Source organism: Uloborus diversus, chromosome 3, assembly GCF_026930045.1.
Source record: "Uloborus diversus isolate 005 chromosome 3, Udiv.v.3.1, whole genome shotgun sequence".
Taxonomy (NCBI): Eukaryota; Metazoa; Arthropoda; class Arachnida; order Araneae; family Uloboridae; genus Uloborus; species Uloborus diversus.
In genome coordinates, this window is record NC_072733.1 from 108,993,027 (window position 1) to 109,012,578 (window position 19,552).

The following is a 19,552-nucleotide window of genomic DNA, read 5'->3' on the forward strand; positions in this document are numbered from 1 at the left end:
AAAAAAAAGTGGACATGAGGATGAAAATTCAAATTTCATTCAATATGGTTGAAATTTTGCATACACACTGTTAAAAGTATACTAGTTCATATTTTATTGAAAAAAATTTTCATTTATGTCATTAACATTCTTATTTTAATTACTAAAGTGGAACTATATCAGTGCGTACTAGACTGCACCAAAACTGCTTATGTTGCATGGTCTATTACAGCTGAACAAATAATTCTAGAAATCTATAAAGTTTCACACATAATCTGACATTCATTAGCAACAGTTTTTTCCTGAAGAGAAATGTCTACTAATCTTCACTACAAAAGGTAAGCATATTTAATTATTCTTAATTATTGTGTCACACCCTCAACAAAAAAATGCATTTATATTTCCACAGAAAAATTTATTTGCCTAAAAGTTTTGAAACTTTGTATTCTAAAATAGTTTACTAAAGTACTTTGAATAACAAACACAAAAAAAAATTAATTAATGTTTTAATTGGAGTTATTAAGCGTTGCGGGTGTGACATGTTTCTGTTGCAAGTGTGACATTTAGTTAAAGTCACACCCGCAACATCTTTTTAAATTAAACACAAATGTAATTCTGGAATGCATGTAGATGACAGCACTAATGTTTTAACCTTTGACCTAACCTTTGGCCTTTGACTTATTTGTCTAGACACCAGTTAATTCAAAATTAGTATCTTTAGAGCATGTGCAGTTGATTTATTTAGCTTGGTATTCTATATTATTGGTTCTCCTAAGAAACATTTTTGTATTTCTTGATTTATAATTAAGGCAACTAATCAATAAGGTAAGATTTGTTTGTTTTTTTTTTTTTTAAATAAAACTTTAAAAAACCAAAACAATATTTTATCTTTTTTAATATGTATAAAAATGCATAATTTTGCTTTCAGCATTTGACGTTTTCCCCCTTTACTTTTTAAAACAAATAATGTAATATTAGGGACAGATTATTTTTTACTTCAAATTCAAAATAAATATAAAGAAATAATAAAAATAGTAATGAAACTTTTATTAAAATATTTATTAAAAAAAAACTTTGTATAAAATTCTGTCAGTTCAAGTTCTAAATGAATCAAAACTTAATGTTTTTAATTTCAATTGGGGTTAAAAAATTCAAAGAACTTCAAAAAAAAAAAAGTTCAACAATATATTTTGGGACTTGTAGTGCTATATTTATTCACTTTACACATTTTTTTTTTTTTTTTTGCAGAAGAATGAACAGCACTGAAAGATTCCGAAATCATCGTAAAAAGATGAAAGAAAACTCGGCTAAATACTCAGAATATTTTCTAAAAGAAAGGGAAAGAAACAAAGCAAGAATAGAAATTACAAAGAAACTACTTTAAAAAATTACATCTGTGGCCATGAAAGAAAAGAAAATGTAGAGGCAAAACCAGAATGAGAGGCAGAGAAAGTGTAGAGAGAGAAAGAAATCTTCGACAAAAGGGGCCACACCATCTCCAGCTGTAGAAGCAGAGTCGATGACAATTTTTTGAAGAGCTCAAATCAAACCTTTGGTAATGCAATCCATAGACAGGTACAATCTTCTGTTAATGTCATACAACCATAAAGACATTAAAATTGCATGGTCATACTTTGCAGGGACTCATAGATAAGGAGCTGTGGATGGTGTTGGTGCGGTAACAAATAAAAAATGGTGTCACTTGCCATTACAGCGTAGAGCAACAGTCAATTCTGCATCGGATTTTGCCATTTGAGCAGAAAAGGCTCTTAAAAAAATCAGAGTACTTTATTCTGCGGAGAGCGACATCACAAAAGATGTTGCAAAAATGCTTCACGCACGCTGCTGTCTTGTACAAAGTTATACCAAACTTACAATCGGTACACCATGTTGTACCGATCGATATGGGTACAATTCAAGTGGCAGGCACTAACTGCAGAAAGTGCACTGAAGATAGTTTCATTGCTGCCTCAGTCGGAAACGATCTCCCTTGGTAATATAAATGCTATTGGAGATTTTGTAGAATTAGTTTTGTTTTCTACCTCAAAAAAAAAAAAAAAAAAAAAAAAAAATGGTCAAATCAAGCAAATAGATGGAGAAGACATACAAGTAGAATACTTGGAAAAAAACCCTTCAGAACATGTATACATCTGGCCCAATCAGTCAGACATATCATGGAAGAAACAGAACATTGTAATAAGAAAACTAACACCCCCTGAAATCATCAATTCTAGATTGGGAATGAGATTTATGTAAAAAAAATTTCCTTAGTTATTTGCAATTTCTCTAATTTATTACTGTGCTAATCATAAAATGTCTGATTGATAACTATTTGTGTATGTTGTTATTTTATTGGCCACACAAGTCACACCCGCAACGGGGTGTCACACCCGCAACGGCAACTTTGAATATTTTTTACAGTGAAACTAATTGAGTGAGTATCTAAATTTTTGTATAGAATAATTTGTTAAGTATTACTGTCTAACATTAAAAAAAACCAGTTTGATCAGTTGATATAATTCACAGAGTTTTGAATGTTTTGATCGCAAGGTGAAAATGCATGTCCTTTTTATGTCACACCCGCAATGGGTAGAAATTAATTTTTTAAAAAATAAATAAAATATCAATCAACTTGCAAATTGGCATCAATGTACCTGCAAGTGATCTTTATTGAAAAATATAAAAATTGAAACCTATACTCTAAAATATTTTTGCTGATGACTAATTTAGTTAGTGTAAATGTCACACCCGCAACTTTGGATTGGGCGTGTTGTGTGATTAGTGTTATCGTTTGCTTACTGTCATCAAAATATTTAAGCCCCGATGCGATCTTACAACAAAGTGGAAAATTTTATGATGTGCTTTTATATCATTTACAGACCTACCAGATTTTATGCATTTTGTCCCTGCTTTGTCTTAATTACTTTAAACATATATAATTTGATGCTACGTAATATCTTACACATTTTAAGTTATTTCTTCCTCAATTTCATACATAATCTTGTGTATTTAACAAAGTAGAAGTTGGCAGATCTGCATTTTGGTTATGCATTAATGTTGATGATTTTTGTTAATGTTTATGAAAGGATGTTGGGGCAAAACTTAATCACTATCTTTCCTAGTTCACTGTAGAAAATTCTATGATTTATAAATTACCAAGTATACATTAGCCAAATGAATGGAATTAAAAGATACTGTTTCATGTTCCTATTTCAAATAAAAAATATTTCATTTTTATTCTAGATTGAAGAATTGCAAAACAAATTAAAAGTAATGGATGAAAATAAGGTAGCTAAGGCAGATACTGATGACATCACAAAGCATTTAAAGCTTGCTGAGCAGCAATTATATACATGTGAAAGGAAAAATGCTACTCTTGAGCACAAAAGTAAGTTTTCTACCTTAGGTTGATTCTATTGGGTTTTTTGGCTCAAGAGCCTTAATTGGCGTTACTGCGCTTTTTACTTTAGGAAGAAGTACTAATGTCTTATAATTTTTATTAACTATCTTGAATCTCTTCAGTTCAGGAGCTTGAATGCCATAATCAAAGGTTAAAGGCTGGCATACTCCCTGTGAATGCTGTACCACCACCACCGCCTCCACCACCACCTCCACCACCATCTTTCAATCCAATCAAGTGTGTATCTTTTCCCATATTTATCCTAGTTACAAATACATTTTTGATTTGAATTTAGTTTGAATAAATGGTATTTATATACAGATCTCTCATAACGTTTATTAATGCTGGCAAAAAGTCATCACGTCAATCTCCTAAACGTGAAGGTAATTCCTATGACCAAGTTTTTTCACTAATTATTATTTTTAGCCTTTATTTATTATTCATTTCTTTATTTGTAGCTGTTGCAGCAACAAACCATCACCAAAAAGCGATGACTGAAATGATTGATAACATTAAAAGAGGAAACTTTCGTTTAAAACCTACACCTAAGGTATTGATGTTTTAAAATCGATATTAATAAAATTGGTGCCGGAAAGTGCATGATATAGCATACTCTTCATTCAAAGTCATAACAGAGTAATTTTTTGCTTTTAAAATGCTGGCTCTTTTGGTTTAACTATTTGTAATCACTAATCAAGGGCAGATCCAGCTTCTAGTTTTGGAGGGGATCATAATTGAATCGACATGTTTGAAAAGGGAGTAAGTCCAAAAATCAAATTTTTGTGAAATTAAAAAAAAAACTGTATAAGTTTCGTAAATTTCATTCAATTTCTTCCGGCTTTGTTCATGGGTTTGAGAGCTCGGTTAAGTGTAATGTAGTATCGTGAAAAAAAATATTGGAACTATTTAGCATTTTAATAGATCTGGTAGAAGTTGTTGGATTTATTTCCATCTTAAAACTTATAACATTTATCGGGGTAAAAATAGCAAACAACTTTTGAAATTAGTAAGAAATTATTACTTTATTTTATTGAAAATTACAAAAGTGAAAAAGTTAAATTATGGGAAGTAAAAATTAAATTATAAGGAAAAAAAAACAAAACCAATCATCCAGGTGATCTTCATCCTGGTGAGATGCAGTAGGCCAAGTGACCATGATGTCGTAAAATGGTTTCTTTTTGCTTGGAATGTAACAAAGAAGTTTTTTCAGATCATCCAATATTTTAGAATTTATTGCAAATTTAGCATTGTAAGCTGGATCAGTGGAGAATTTCATATCAATTCTTGTTTTTTTTTGCAAAAGGATACTTCTTTTGACAAGGCCATCAATGAACTCACAAGTAGTTACGTGTCCTGCAGTTGAAGATTCATATATTAAATGTCTGTATTTCGAAATTGCAAATGTCTCAGTTTTATCAATGTTACGAACACCTGTTTTCCGTTGTGGGAAACCACAAACTTCAGACACATCATCAAAATCTCACAATGACATTTTTGTAGTAAATAAGTTAATAATAAATAATTATCTAATCATACTTTGATGGAAATAACAATATAGACTTTGACACACTGAAAAAACAAACGTTTTGTAAACCAAAAACGAATGATCAGATAATAAACATTTAAAATACTTTTCTGATTTGGTTAACTTGGAGTAACTACTCGTGCTGCAACCTAGCGGACCAATTAATTATAAGTTCTAAAAAGGATATAAATCCGAATTTGTTTCCTTCTTACACCTGACGCTAAATTCAATGCTCTATAACTATCTCCTCGGGAATGTTTTTTATATATTTCTTACCATCCACATGTAGATTAAAGCTGGGAGATATTTTAGATTGCAAAAAAAGATTTTTGACATTTTTGGTCTTTATTCCCTTCTTAAACCTGCCGATTCAATTGGAAGTAATGAGTCAATCAGTATACTCTATTTTTAATATGAGGGTAATTTTGAAGCAAAAATAAGGGGTTTGGAATAAATTTTCACAGCATAAGTCCCAAAATGTAACTTTAGTCTGTCTTTGGTCGCTCAAAAAGAGAGGTCGTGACCCCTTTCTAGCTCTGCACTTTATTATATGCTGGTGAAACTCATTCCTTCTTCTTATCTCTCTGTTCTGAATCAGATCAGATCCATGAGGTTGTTCGCCTTAATCAACTTCAAGACAGGAGTAGGTCTCTTCAGTAGATCCTCACTTACCAAACCAACACAAAAAATCAGATGTTGTGCAGTGGCCTCTTCAGTATGACATTTGGTGCAAATTGGGAAAGTCCTATTACCATGGGAAAATCTGAGGGTTTTTAGATGATCTGTGCTCAGGCGAGTCAAAGCAGTTTGATCTCTCCTGTCACCCTCAAATCCAAGGGAAGCACCAGGACCCTCTCAAAAATACCATGGATGCTCAGGAGGACATCTCCAAGAGCTGTTTATAGTAGCCTTACATCTGGAGTAGAGTACAAGGTACGTCAGAGAATCCCCATTATTCTGAGTCATAGTAGAGCCCTCTTTCGCCATTCCATCCGCAATATTGTTATATCTCAAATTCACATGAGATGGAATCCATTGTAAATGGAGGTCACAAGATCCGGGCAGACTCTTGAGTTTTTTAACAATTCTTATTCCCTTTTGATCTGCAATGAATCTCCAATTTTGCAAGTATTGGATTGAACTGCGGCTGTCTGATATCATCCATGTCTCTCTAAGGAAATGTTGCTCAGCAATATAATCCAGAGCCATGTCAATGCCGATCAATTCAGAGCAGAACACAGAGCAGTAATCAGTATTTCTATGTTTAAGAGATATTTCTTCATCTCCTGACTTAACAACTCCACTTCCAGTGTTCCCTTCAGTTCTGCTGCTGTCTGTGTAAATCAGAACAGCCTCAGTAGGAATATTATTAATCACTTCTAAAAAAACCTGTCTTAAGTATTCAGGATGTTGAGTTGTCTTATTGGTGCGGTTAAATAACTCTGTATGAAAATAAACCCCAGGCATCTGGTCCAATGGGGATTCGATGGGCTTTAAAGAATTGAATTCCACAGTTTAATACGTTTAACTTCTCCGCACTGCTGAGAGGACTATTCCTTTTCAATCTTAGGTTATTTAGCCATCCACATACAAAGTTTGCAGTACAATGCTGATCATGGTAACTCATGAGCTTGCTGAAGTATTTTGTAAGGTTAGGGATACTTCTTAACCACAACGGCTGCAAATCAGCCGCATAGAGGACAATATCAGTTGGGGTGCTTTTTCACAGACCTGTAATTAAATGTGCCGCACTCAGCTGTACCCTTTCTGGTTTTTTAAGATTTGTATCTGATGCGACATGACATATTTGATATCCATATTCAAGAATAGGTCTAATTAGGGCGATATAAGTTGTTTTCAATGTTCTGGCGTCAGCGCCCCAATCCCAACCGGAGATGAACTTTAGAATTATTGAGTCTCTTTCTAGCTTTAGTTACAATCAAATCAATGTGCTTGTTACACGTTATTTCGGGGTCAAGTGCGAAACCCAGATATTTGGGATTTCTCTCATATTGCAAGAGATGACCATTTTGGACAATATTTATACAAATGCTTGTTAGTTGTGAAGAAACCAGTGACAGATTTAATAGGATTGAAACATAATTTATGTTCTGTAGCAAAAAGCTGAATTCTCTGGAGTGAGCTATTTAGACTGGACTACAGCATGTTAATGTCAGGTCCACTGCTCCAAAGTATAATGTCATCGGCAAATAAACCTATCTTACAGTCACTAGTAATTACAGATTCTATTCCAGAGATAAATAGACTAGATAATGGAGAACTCAATACAGAGCCCTGAGGTATGCCCTGTTTTCAGCGGAAAGTGCCAGAAATAGTTCCGTTGTGATTGACATTAAATACTCTATTTCTGAGAAAATCGTAAATCCACAAGAGGGCCTTCCCATCAATAGAAAAGTTTTCGTATATCTTAGTTATCAGTCCTTTTTTCCATACTCTGTCAAAAGTTTTCGTCAAATCAAGTAGAGTCGCAATGGTATGTTTGGTCAGATACTCGTTGTGAGCATCCTTGAAATGTTGAGTAAAATATAGTATCTGGTCTTCGGTACTATGTCCCTTTCGAAATCCATATTGCTCTGTTGGTAGTAGATTGGTGATTTCGATATGATAAGTAATGCGATTTAGTACAAGTTTCTCGAGTTTTGCAAATGAAGCTTGTCAAGGCAACTGGTCTGTAGCTGTTGAGAGATTCAGCAGGTTTATTACTTTTTCGAATAGGGATCACGGTGACTCTCTTCCAGTCTTTTGGTATTCTACCGGTATTCCATGATTTATTATATATGTTAAGTAACTGTTCTCTACCATAGGAACCAATGTTCGTGATCATCAGTTCATGCAATCCATCAGGCCCAGGAGTACGCTTAGGATCAATCTGCTTTAAGGCAATATCAAGTTCTTCCAATTTGAATGGTTCCCCGAACAACGGATTCGTAGATTCAACATTACGACAACGATGAGCCGGTTTTCTAGCCCTAATGGCTACATTTCTGTCTTTTCTCGTGAATGCAAGTTCACTCTCTCGACTATAAAAATCACCAAGTATATAAGCTGATTCCTAGTCATTTAATGTTAAATTGAAGTCATTAGTAAAAACACAATTAAATTTCTCAATTTGAGGTTGTTCTCTGTTGAAAGCTCTTTCCAGTTTTCATAATTTTGTGTCTGAAGCTCTGGCATCAATGTCTTCACAAATATCAGCCCATTTCTTCCTTTTGTGTTGGGCATAGGTGCGCTTAATTTCAGCGTTCACTCTATTAAGATCATTTCTAATCAAGGGCGTAAATAAGGGAGGGGTTGAGGGGGCCCAGGCCCCCTCCAAAATGTGGAAAAAAACTTAAATAAGGGTTGTTATTTTTCTTTTCGTTGCTCACAAATAATTTCCAAACTTTTAGCTACAAAAATGAATAAATAAATATGATAGTGATAATAATTATAATGCGTTAGAGCAGAGATTTCCAAACTGGGTGCCGCAGGTAGGAGGTGAGTGTTGCCTCCAAGTGTCCATGGTAACAATAATACGTATGTATATAAAACTAGACTAGGATGCCGTGAGGAAATTCTAATTCTTCAAAGGGTGCCGTGAATCGCTAAAGTTTGGGAACCATGCTTTAGATGACACCAGGATATAGTGTTCAGAAGGGGTTAGAGGATCCGTACCCCGTTCTTACCCCGTTCTCCAGAAAAGAACGGGTCTTGGGAAAGCGAAGTTATTTCAACAAAAAGAAAAGCAAATAATGTTGGGGGGGGGAAAATCTCAATTCTTTCAAAAAGAAATATTTAAATTAAAAAAAAAAATTAACAGATTCAGCTAATTGCTTAGCAATTTAAGTTCCTCTCTCTTTCTCCTCCCCCCCCCCCTGTTTTTTTCTTTTCAAAATGATTCCCTCCTTAACTCTCGTTCCCTAAAAGAAATTCAAAATAAGTTTCAGTTGTTCGGTTGGAGTAATAATGGAAATTGATGTCCCAAAAACACATTCATTTAGGCCTTTTTCGGGAATCAATTTCAAAACATTTCTGGAGGAGGGTCCCCGAACCAACATCTTTTCACTGAGGTTACTATGAAAAATAGTCTGCAATTGTGCCTTTAAGATTTCAATTTTGAAAAGTTTCAGAGGAAGATCTCTAAAACCGCTTCTTACCACTAAACGTCAATAAAGATGACCTGAAATTGCATTGTACCATTCAGAGAAGGAGTCTCGAACTCCTTCTTACTTCCATAAATTGCATAATGTTGGGGGAAAATCTGAATTGCTTTTAAAAAGAACCTTAAAATAAAAATTTTCAAAAGTGATGACTATTGATCCCGTCCAATACTTCCTATTCTCCCCCCCCCCCCATCCCCTATTTTTTCTCCTTTTTCCTGGGCGGTCTAAGATAAGAAAGTCTTCAAAACACTTCGAAGTCCCCTCCACCCACTAAAACCATTAAAGAGCTTCTCCAACCTCGTTTTCAGGACTACAATGTCGAAAGTTTTCCAGGGGACAGCTACCAAAAGCCTTGCCTTCTGAAAACATCAAAAATTGTTTAAGATTGCCTTTATGGAACTTCAATTTTGAAAAATGGCCGAAGCCCTAACGTCACCAAATATGGTCCACAGACGCGCTTTTAAGACTTCAATTACGAAAAAATTTCGGACGAGGGTCCAACTACTCCCGTATGAAATCTGACAAGGAAAAAACTACAATTTTGGAAAATTTAAGGTGGAGAGTGTTTAAAATTCCTCCACATAGTATTACTGAAAATCTGTTTAAAATTTCGTTTTTTAGGACTTTAGTTTCAAAATAGCTTTTGGAGACTCTCCCAGAACCACCCAACCCATAAGATCATCGAAATTAGTCTGAAACTGCATTTTTAGAACTTCAATTTCGAAACATTGGGCGGAGGGGTGAGGAATTTCGCTCTATTTTTAAAAAAAAATCAGTAGGGGGCAATTTCAAAAAGTCTCATTCTTTTCATTACACTAACGTCAACAAATCCAGCCTATAATGGCGTTTTTAAAATTTCAATTTATAAAAACTTCCGCAGAAGCCCCCGAGTTTTTCCTCACCTTAGTATCACCAGAGACTGTCTAAAATTGTTCTTAGGACTAGAATTTCAAAAATTCGGCCCCCCTCCGAAATAAAAACATATATACGCCACTGGTTTTAATAGATCCATTATCATTTTCAAACAGTTCCCTGGTCAGTCGGTCTCTTTTCTCAACTAGGGGTTGAAGTATAGTTGCTATAATAGCGTAATAAGGTTGTTATATAATCTTTAATATTACCTCGCGGAATAACCACTTTAGCTGCTTTTAGTACAGTCGAACCTGTCTATCTCGAATGTCGAGAGTTCAGAAAAAAAATTCGAGAAAGACAGGTTTCGAGATATGGAGGTTTTGATTTTTGTATTTTAATCTAGCGACTATAAGTTGTTCAAGCAATGCGTACACTGTCAGTGAACTGAATAGAAATATAATATACTGAAAATAAATTAAATAAACACATTAATTAAATGAACAATTCATTATGATTTAATGCAATACCATGTACATACCACAATGAAAAAAAGCTGTTAATAAAGTTTGATGATTGACAGTTTTCGTTTCATCTACAATCTTTTTAATTTTGCAATGGCTGTAAAACCTTCCTCACTAATACCGTCCTGTGAAAGTTTCTAAGAGTTTCAATTGCTTTTTCAGCATCTTTTTTATTGACTTTGGGAATTTCTGTCTGTTCTGTTTCATCATCGTTGTCTTTGGAATTGACCTGAACTTCTTTAATGATCTCTTCGTCCGTAAAGACACCACAAGTAGCCACAGAATCATCCACGTTTACAAAATCTTCAAATGAAACATCTACTTCCATGCTTCTTTTAATTTCCATCCAATCTGAATCTTGAAGCTCAATGTCAAAATCTTCAATTTCTTGCACTTCCTCTTGCCTGGGTATTTTTTCTCCGAATCCAGCTTTAATAAAACTGTTCTTGATCATTTCAGCGGTGACATTTCTCCAAGCGTAATCTATCATTCTCATCGCATCTACGACGTGGATTTTTTGAACGGTGTTTCCTTCGTCAATGCCCCTCAATAACTTTTTCACAAGTTCTTTCCTGTAACTCGCTTTAAAACTTCGTATTACCCCTTGGTCAAGGGGTTGCAGTTTTGAAGTGGTGTTTGCCGGCAGAAACTCAACACTAACATTCTTTAGAGGTGGCAGTTTTGTATGTGCAGCACAATTGTCAATAAAAAGTAAAATCTTTCTTTTTTTTAAGCCCATCGACCTGTCAATCCCTTTCAACCATTCGCCGAAAATATTGCTAGTCATCCAAGCTTTCTGATTTGATTTGTACGCTATCGGGAAAGATTTTATTTTAGAAAAACATCTGGGATTAGCAGAGCGCCCAATCATCAAAGGTGGAAGTTTCTCACTTCCATCTTGATTAGCAGCTAAAAGAACAGTTACTCTTAATTTGCTCTGTTTTCCTCCTCTGCATTCTTCACCTTTAAAAACGGCTGTTTTGTTTGGCAAGCATTGATAAAAAAAAGTCCTGTTTCGTCAGCATTATAAACGCCAATAGGATCAAAATTTTTCAGAAGTGAAGGGAGCTCATCGGTTATCCATTTGTCGCAAATGCTTTGTGGTACTGCTGCGCTTTTGCCACAAAGCTTTCGAAAAACAATGCCGTGTCTACATTTAAAACTCTCCAGCCAACCATTGCTGCAGCATCAATCCGCTGACAGGAATTTCTTCTTCACGACGCTGTTTAAACTACAAAGTCGAACATTCGTCTAAATTAGTAAAAGTACATTTTCTTACTTTTTTAACATTTTTATTGTCCGTCTCCAACGAAGTTTTGTTTTTTATTGTGTATAGAGTGCTTGGCAGGATATTAAATTTCTTAGCAACGTCAACTTTTTTCATCAGAGGGTTTTGATCCAGAAAGTCCAAAATTTTTCTTTTCTCTTCTATAGGAAGAACATTCAATTTTCTTTTCACAGACGCCATATTTGGCTAAAAACACTCAGGAATAACGCAGCAGTGTGAAAATCTCAGAAGAGCAACAAGAAAAAAAACACACCGAACACAATTTCACATTCAAGAACTCTGGTCTTCTTACACGAACAGGCACGAGGTACAGCAATTTCAAGGAAAATGATAACGAAGAATTCTTTTGATTCTTCCTTCTTGCCCCCTACTGTTTCCCTTACCCTGTTTTCCTGTGCAGGAGAAATAATAGCACCACGTGTCCAGTTTGTCAACTTGAAGAGACACGTTTCATCTCTCCCAACCCTCGTAGTATTGTGGGCCAGTCAGTGTTTACATCTTGCATTCACTGTCTGTCCCCTCCCCCTCTCCCCAACCCCCGAGGCTGGGTATTATCCCCCATTATATCTTATTTTAGGGCTCATCTCCTGCATTTTTATGTTCTTTAAACCATGAAAATTAAACAAGGTTGCACTTCAAATTTCCGTAGCAGCGAAATCTGAGCTTCGAGAAATAGAGGTTTTATGTACTAAGTATTCGAGAAAAGCAGGGAAAAAATCATGAGAAATTAATTGAGAGTGCTGGGAAATTAAAAAAATTCGAGATATGCAGTTTTTCGAGATACGCAGGTTTCGACATAGACAGGTTCGACTGTATAATCTCTCGAAGACAAGACCAATGTTGGTTTAAATCATTGGAAAAAGTCGTTTGCTCAATAGTTTCAGATATAAAAGTACGATAAGTGTCCCAGTTAGCTTTTTTGAAATTCCAAAATTTTCTTTTAATATCACTCGTTCGTGAAAATGATTTGTATTCAATTAGTATAGGCATGGGATCGCTCCCTATGTTTTTCAAAATCCTCCATTTGCATTTAGGAAATAACTCAGGACTGACAATAGTCACATCTAAGGCCTCGCTAGTAAAGTAGCTAAAAGAGGAATGAGTAGGAGACTTGTCCTTTAAAAACAAGTAAGCATTATCATCAACCATATTCAATAATTCATATCCATTCTCATTATTAGTAGTGCAACCCCATGAGGTATGTTTGGCATTTAGATCTCCCAGCAGTATAGACTTCACATCAGGGTCAAGTGGAAGGCCGTCACACAGGCCTCTTCCATTAGGTGGCATGTAAGCATTGCAGATGTTTATAGTCTCACCATTCCAGTTTATTGAAATACCCTGTACTTCAAGGTCATTGTCGTTTTGTGATTGTTCCAGTACAAATTCTGTGTAATTTACATATTAAGAAAGCAAGACCTCCTCCTCTATTGTTTCGATCTTTACGAAATATATGAAAGCCCTTTATTTTTAGTTGAAAGATGGGTCTAAGTTTAGTTTCTTGTAGTGCAATTACTTGTACTTTATGTAAATCAGCCAATTCTAAGATTTGATCCAGTTTCACTCTTGTAGCACAGGTACTAAGTCCGTTGATATTACATTGTATTATTATCAGAGGTTTGACACGGTTAGCTCTAGTCGGAGACTAGCAAATTTGTCGAACTGGGTCCTCTTCCTAAACCCAGAGCACGTCCCTTGTTAACTCGCGCGACGGAGGATGCGATATCTGAAGTAGGCGAACTTATCATGGTCAAGGAGTATTTGTGCATCTTCTGAATGTACAAAGTACCTGGAGCACCAAAAGGTAGAAGTCTGACTTTGCTCCTGTGCCTGCAGACCTTAGCTGAGCATAATGGAACTGCCTTCACGTCTTGGGTGACCCTACCAGGAGAAAACTCTCCTGACATACTTTGCCCAGTCCGCCCAGGTACACCCCCTTGCCATGTTGAGGCGGCCTGCGGTACTTGAGGGGGGAACTTGTTCCTTATTCACTCTTCTAAAAAGTTAGTTTTTTCTAGTGGAAATTAATTTAATTCTTATTTGTTATCATTCACCATAAAGCTTGTAGTAGTGTTTTGCTTTCTTTTTCAGGCAGCTCCTGTGTCTTGTGCTCATGAGGTTGAAGATTCTGCTGTTGGGGAAATGCAGAGAATACTGGTATGATTGATTTATGTAATTTATTTCGAAAATTTTTATGTTCAAAACTATTTATTCCTGAACATTTCTTAACTGCATTTTAAGTTGTTACTAAACAAAGGACTATTTTAAGAATCATGATGAATACGTCATTCACTTCTGTCAGTAACTGCATGTATATTATTAGTTTTTAGGTTGGCTAAAAATTTCTTAGTTTTTATCAGTCATGTTAGCGATTGTATAAGGTTGTAAAAAAGTGGTAGCAATATATTCTTTCTGATTGACAGTAATTAATCAATTAGCAGAAAACAGTTACAGATTATTGGTGAAATAAATATCCCCCCCTCCCTTTATTTTAATTCAACGTTTTTATTTGCTATTTCTAATCTGTCAGAAAATAAGTCTTAAAATGATACACTAATGTTGGTGGTTAATGTTTCAATTTTTACTTCTCCTTTTTTTATACCATTGCCCTATCCTATATACCCTGATTTTAATGTGAATTGTATGTTGGGTTTTCACTTTTTGTCAGAAGCCTATTCCAATAATTGGATCACACAGTAAGTAATACAGAGGAGTAATACAGTAATTATTACTGTATTACTTACATGCATGGTTTATGGTGAATATCTGGAAGTAAAATGTTTTAATTTCTAATTAAATAACTGTTACATTTTATTGTTCATAAAAATAGGCAATCCGTCTTGTGTAGATTAAAAACCAAAAATGTGTTTAAATTTTTATTTTATTTTATGACTGACTTCAACATTTAGTAAAATCCTACCTTTACACAGAAATGATTGTTAGCTAAAACAAGATTCATAATTTCAATCTAATAATAAAGTTGTGCAACTTTATAAATTTACTTTTCTGGATTGTGTTGACAACCAAAATACCACTTAATACCTGATTAATTTTTTTACTGTTTTCAGAATGCTGTAAAAAGCAAAAATGATGCTGCTAGCCCTTCTGATTTGGAAAAAAGGGATAAAATCCTTAGCGGTGCTAAAGAATTACATTCCAAAAGGCAACGATTATTTTCAGACCCACACTTAGATGAAGAATTGCAAGTAATTTTTCGTAAAAAGAGCTTGGTCAGCCTACTGTCTATTGGTAAGCCATGATTTCAATTTGGTTGTGATTGAGTATTTGACGAACTATTTATTTTGGAACCAATGTGTTAAGTCAGGAATTCATAAATTTTTCCGACTTGAAGCACTCTTTAAAGCAGTGGTTCCCAACCCATGGGCCGCGGCCCACTTGTGGGCCACAAACAGCATGTTACTGGGTCATGGACACTGGTCGAGTAAGATATTATACATTATACTATCACCTTTTTTGCTCATATTATGAATTTAATGAGTTTCAGTGGTGGTATTTAATTATATTCTATAGTTTAGTTTACGTATTCACTAAGCCGAATTTTGGATAACTCGAATTTTTTTCGCATTCCCTGCAATTTCAACTTATTGAAGTTTCACAGTAATTTAAAATGAAAAAGAGTTAATATGAGGACAATTGAATCGATTATCACAAAAAGGGTGGCATAGGTCCCATTTTTTGAAAAATTGAGTTAGCTGTGGTTTCACCATATTTTCATTGTAGATATATCGACTAGTGTAAATAGGAAGTGAATTCTTGTACAGCAAAGCACTTTATTCAGGGGCCACAATTTTCGTTTAGTGCAAGAAAGGCATAAGTCCTGGACATATTCCCTTTCTGTTCTCAATGCGAATGAAGAAATAGTGAGAATTTAGAAATAGTAGAAAATTAAGTAGTCGGTTGTGCCATCATGGCTCAGATTTTGTCCATCATTATTTTTACAAATTTATATCTGCGACAAAAGCTGAAATTAGTGGGTTTTTTTTTAATTTTATTGAATTAAAAACAAATAAATGAAAAAAAGTTTTGTAGAAAATAAATAAGGAAAATGAAAATTTTAAAAAAAATAAGAGAAAAAATACAGAAAAGGGAAAAAGTGTTGAGAAAAATGGGGATGGGGAATTGCACTGTTTAACTTAGGGGGGCACCCCTGACTACACTACACCTTTTTTCTGTCTAGGTAAGATCCTTTTACATTGTGTTTATTTTTCTTCGACTCTTAGTGACCGTTACTGTAATTTCAGATGCCGGAAGTCCGAAAAATCCTTAAACTGCTTTAAGTTGGATTATTTGGAAAATGCTATTCTCTAAATGGGTCATTTCACTTCAAATCGCCTAATGTCATGTGCCGTCATGTCTCCTATTTTGTCCATTATTTTTTTACAAATAGATATCTATAAAAAAAATCTCAAATTAGTTTTCTTAGATTTTTTTTAAATTACACTTTGGAGAATTTTTTGAAAAGTTTGATTTTGGATAACTTTTTGGACTCGCTTTTTGGTATGAATTTAGAAAAATCTCTCTAATTTCTTTTATTTTTCAATCAATTAAACTGAATTCAGTATCAATTCAGTATAAACAACAGAAAGTATTCTGTGAATAGTGGTGTACCACTCCTTAGCTAAAGTCAGTTTTTATGCTTTTTCAGTGGGAGTTTTAACAAGTCATATCTCCAGAGTACCAACTAATATCTGCATCAAATTTTTGTTGTAGTATACTTAAATAATAAATATTACAATGTATAAAAAATTAGAAGGGTGTTTTTTGTTATAAAATTTAAAAAAAAAATAGTTTTCCAGAAAATTAAATTTAAATACAAGTTTTCTATAACTTTAAAGCCCTTTTGAGATTAAAAAAGGCCAAAAACTTTTCAGAACATTAGTACCAGAGTGACAAAAAATTAAAATTGACTTGCGTTTTATATTTAATCATTAAAAAATTGTTAACTTTCGAAAAGAATTGTGCAAAAACCTCAGTTTCAGACTTGACGAAAAAAAGAAAAAACTTTTGATTTAAAATATACTAAATATTAAGAATAATGATAAAAATAACAGTTTAAAAAAGTTTCTAATGAACTTATTATGTTTTTATTTTTATTTATTTTTTTTAACATTAAAAAACCAAAAAAAAAAGAAAACTTGGAAAAATTTCAAAACATGAACTTGTTTGAATTACGTAACACCTGACCGATCATTCACTCTTACATTCTACTCATACAGCCGAACTTTAGATTTCTCTGAAAAAGATTATTTCTGCTGATTGAGGAATATTTGAAAGTATCTTTGAAACTTATTTAAAACTTGAAAGAAAGTTCATTTTCTCATCTTTTGATATAAAGGAAATGTTTTCCATATGCCATCTTTTTAAACAGCTCAAACAAAAAGTATTGAAGGAAACTTTAAGTTGTTCTGCAGTGAAGAAAAAAAGTAACATAACTTTCAATTGAATTAAGGAGCAGAACAAATTTTTAAAATAAATGCAGTCTGCATAAGCATGCCTTTCATGTTTCACTTTACATTTTATAATCGACAAAAGGTTAGTCAATTAACTTTCAAAGCGCAAGAAAGATTTACAATGTGTGTTCAACAAACTGTGTTGTTTGTATTATTAAAATAATAAAAACAATTACTTGTACTAGTAAGTAGTTGTACTATAGTTGTAGATACAAAGTTATGGACTTCTTACCTAAAAGATTTTTTTTTTTTAATTTTTCCTCAAAGTAGTCAAAATATATGGATTTTCCAGACAGTGAGTGTGAACCAGATCATTTATGTAACCACAAAGCCATTGCAAAACTAAATGAAATCTCTGAACATATGATTTCACCAATGTAGTTTAAAAAACAACCTGGTTTTGTGCATGGTACTAGTACAAGAGGTTCTTTACATTTCTTTCATAATGCAAGCAATACAGTTCGTAGGTCATAGTACAGATCCTTCTTCTAATACTTTAAAAGTGGATGAAAACATAGCTTTCGTCAATCATAAAACATTAAATGGAAAGCATGCTTATGCCGACTGCATTTATTCTCAAAATTTACTCTATATCTTAATTCAATTAAAAATTAACATAAATTTAGTGCAGGACTCAAAAGTTTCCTTCAATTCCTTCTGTTTGCACTGATGTAGGGATGGGTCTCTTGATGGAACATATTTCCTTTCTATCCAAAGAGGAAAAAAGCAGGATTTCAGTCAATTATAAAATGTTTCAAAGATATTTTAAAATATGCTTCAATCAGCAAAAATAATCTTCCTCGGAGAAATGTGGAGGTGGACTATATTAGTAATGTGAGAGTGGAGGATCCTTGTCAGGTGTTACGCAATCCAAACAAGTTCTTGTTATGAAAAATTTTCAACAATTCTTTTTTTTTATCTTTTAATAAATCCCAAATAGCCTTATTTAATTCCAAAATAAGGCTATTTGAAATGTGCTTTAAACTATTCTTCTTATTATTATTAATATTTAGTATATTTTCTATCAAAAGGTTTTTTTTTTTCTTGTGAAGTCTGAAACGTAGGTTTTTGCACAATTCTTTTCCAAAGTGAACAGTTTTTTAACTATTTACAATTGATACAAATCAATTTTTCTTTGACTTTCCAGTATAACTGTTAGGAATAATTTTGGGCTTTTTTTAAGCTCAAAAGGGCATTAAAGATATAGAAAACTTGTATTTTAAGTAAATTTTCTGAAAAACAACTTTTTTTATTTCAAAAAAAAAAAAAAACTTTTACAATGCAAGAGGATGGTTTAAATGTGCTACAAAAAAAATTGATGTAGGTATTCGTTGGTACTCCGGAGTTATGACTTGTTAAACCTCCCAATTGAAAAAGCATAAAAACAGACTTCAGCTTGGGATCCACTTATGCACTTTTTTTATTTCTTTGTTTCGTCACTTTTTTTTTTTTTTTATTTCTTTCTTCCTTTTGCTTTTCCATTTTATGTTTGTCTTCAAAACAAGGTTAGAATTTTTTGTATAAAGTGTTCTTTCTCATTTGGTCTGGCTCAAAGCACTTTCATTTCTGCTGACTTTTTTTCAGTCAATGAGTAGCTTGAATTTAACCTTCACTGTTGATATAATTGCTCTTTTCTGAAATCAGTATTAGTCTTGTATTACTTAGCTAGTAATAAGTGAGTAATGCTGTGAAAAAAATTTAGGAAAATCTTGGCAATTGTTTTATACATTTTGGTTAAAAATATTTTTGACATTTATTTTCAGATGATTCCATTTCTACTCAAGCTGACTGTGATAAAATGAAAGATTCAGATGAATCTCTTAATAGCCTTACTAGTGAAAAAACTACAGAAAAGGATGAAAATCAAGGCTTCGCTACTAGATCAGTGTTTGTCTCAAATGCTTGTCATATGATCTCGGATGTGAAAGAAAATGTAAGAAAAAGTTTTTGATCTTGCAAAACTTTGTTTAATGGCACAATAGTGATATCTGTAAGTTTTTTAATTTGCAATACATCAGTAAAGTTATACTATTTATTATGAAAAACCTAATGTAAAAACTTTGCATTTATAAATTTCTCTTATTTTATTGTTTTTTTCCTATTTTGACTCATACAGCAGTTCGTGTTGCCAAATATATTCAACTGAGAGTAATGTATAATTTCATTTTAAATCTTTTGTATACTATTTTCATTGAAATGTAGTGTAATAGCATGAATTTTGCATGAAAATTCAGCTTTTTCTGAATTTTTGCACTGAGTTGCCAAAAATGTGATGTCCTTAAGCTCACCTGTCTTAGATTTGAATGCCTTAAAGATTAATCTAGATTCATCTTCATGAGTTAAGGGGAAATAT

The 19,552-nt window shown here is 33.4% G+C and overlaps 1 protein-coding gene across 1 annotated transcript in view; it reads left to right on the plus strand.

The window, feature by feature from the left end:
* The window catches only part of LOC129218887 (shootin-1-like), a 140,643-nt gene extending 121,493 nt beyond the window's left edge, over positions 1-19,150 (plus strand). The window contains exons 17-22 of the mRNA XM_054853208.1: positions 3,223-3,367; positions 3,502-3,616; positions 3,806-3,929; positions 13,820-13,885; positions 14,797-14,977; positions 18,963-19,150. Coding sequence (XP_054709183.1) covers positions 3,223-3,367; positions 3,502-3,616; positions 3,806-3,929; positions 13,820-13,885; positions 14,797-14,977; positions 18,963-19,150 — 819 coding nt within the window. The remainder of the gene's footprint in view (positions 1-3,222; positions 3,368-3,501; positions 3,617-3,805; positions 3,930-13,819; positions 13,886-14,796; positions 14,978-18,962) is intronic.
* The last annotated feature ends 402 nt before the right edge of the window (positions 19,151-19,552 follow it).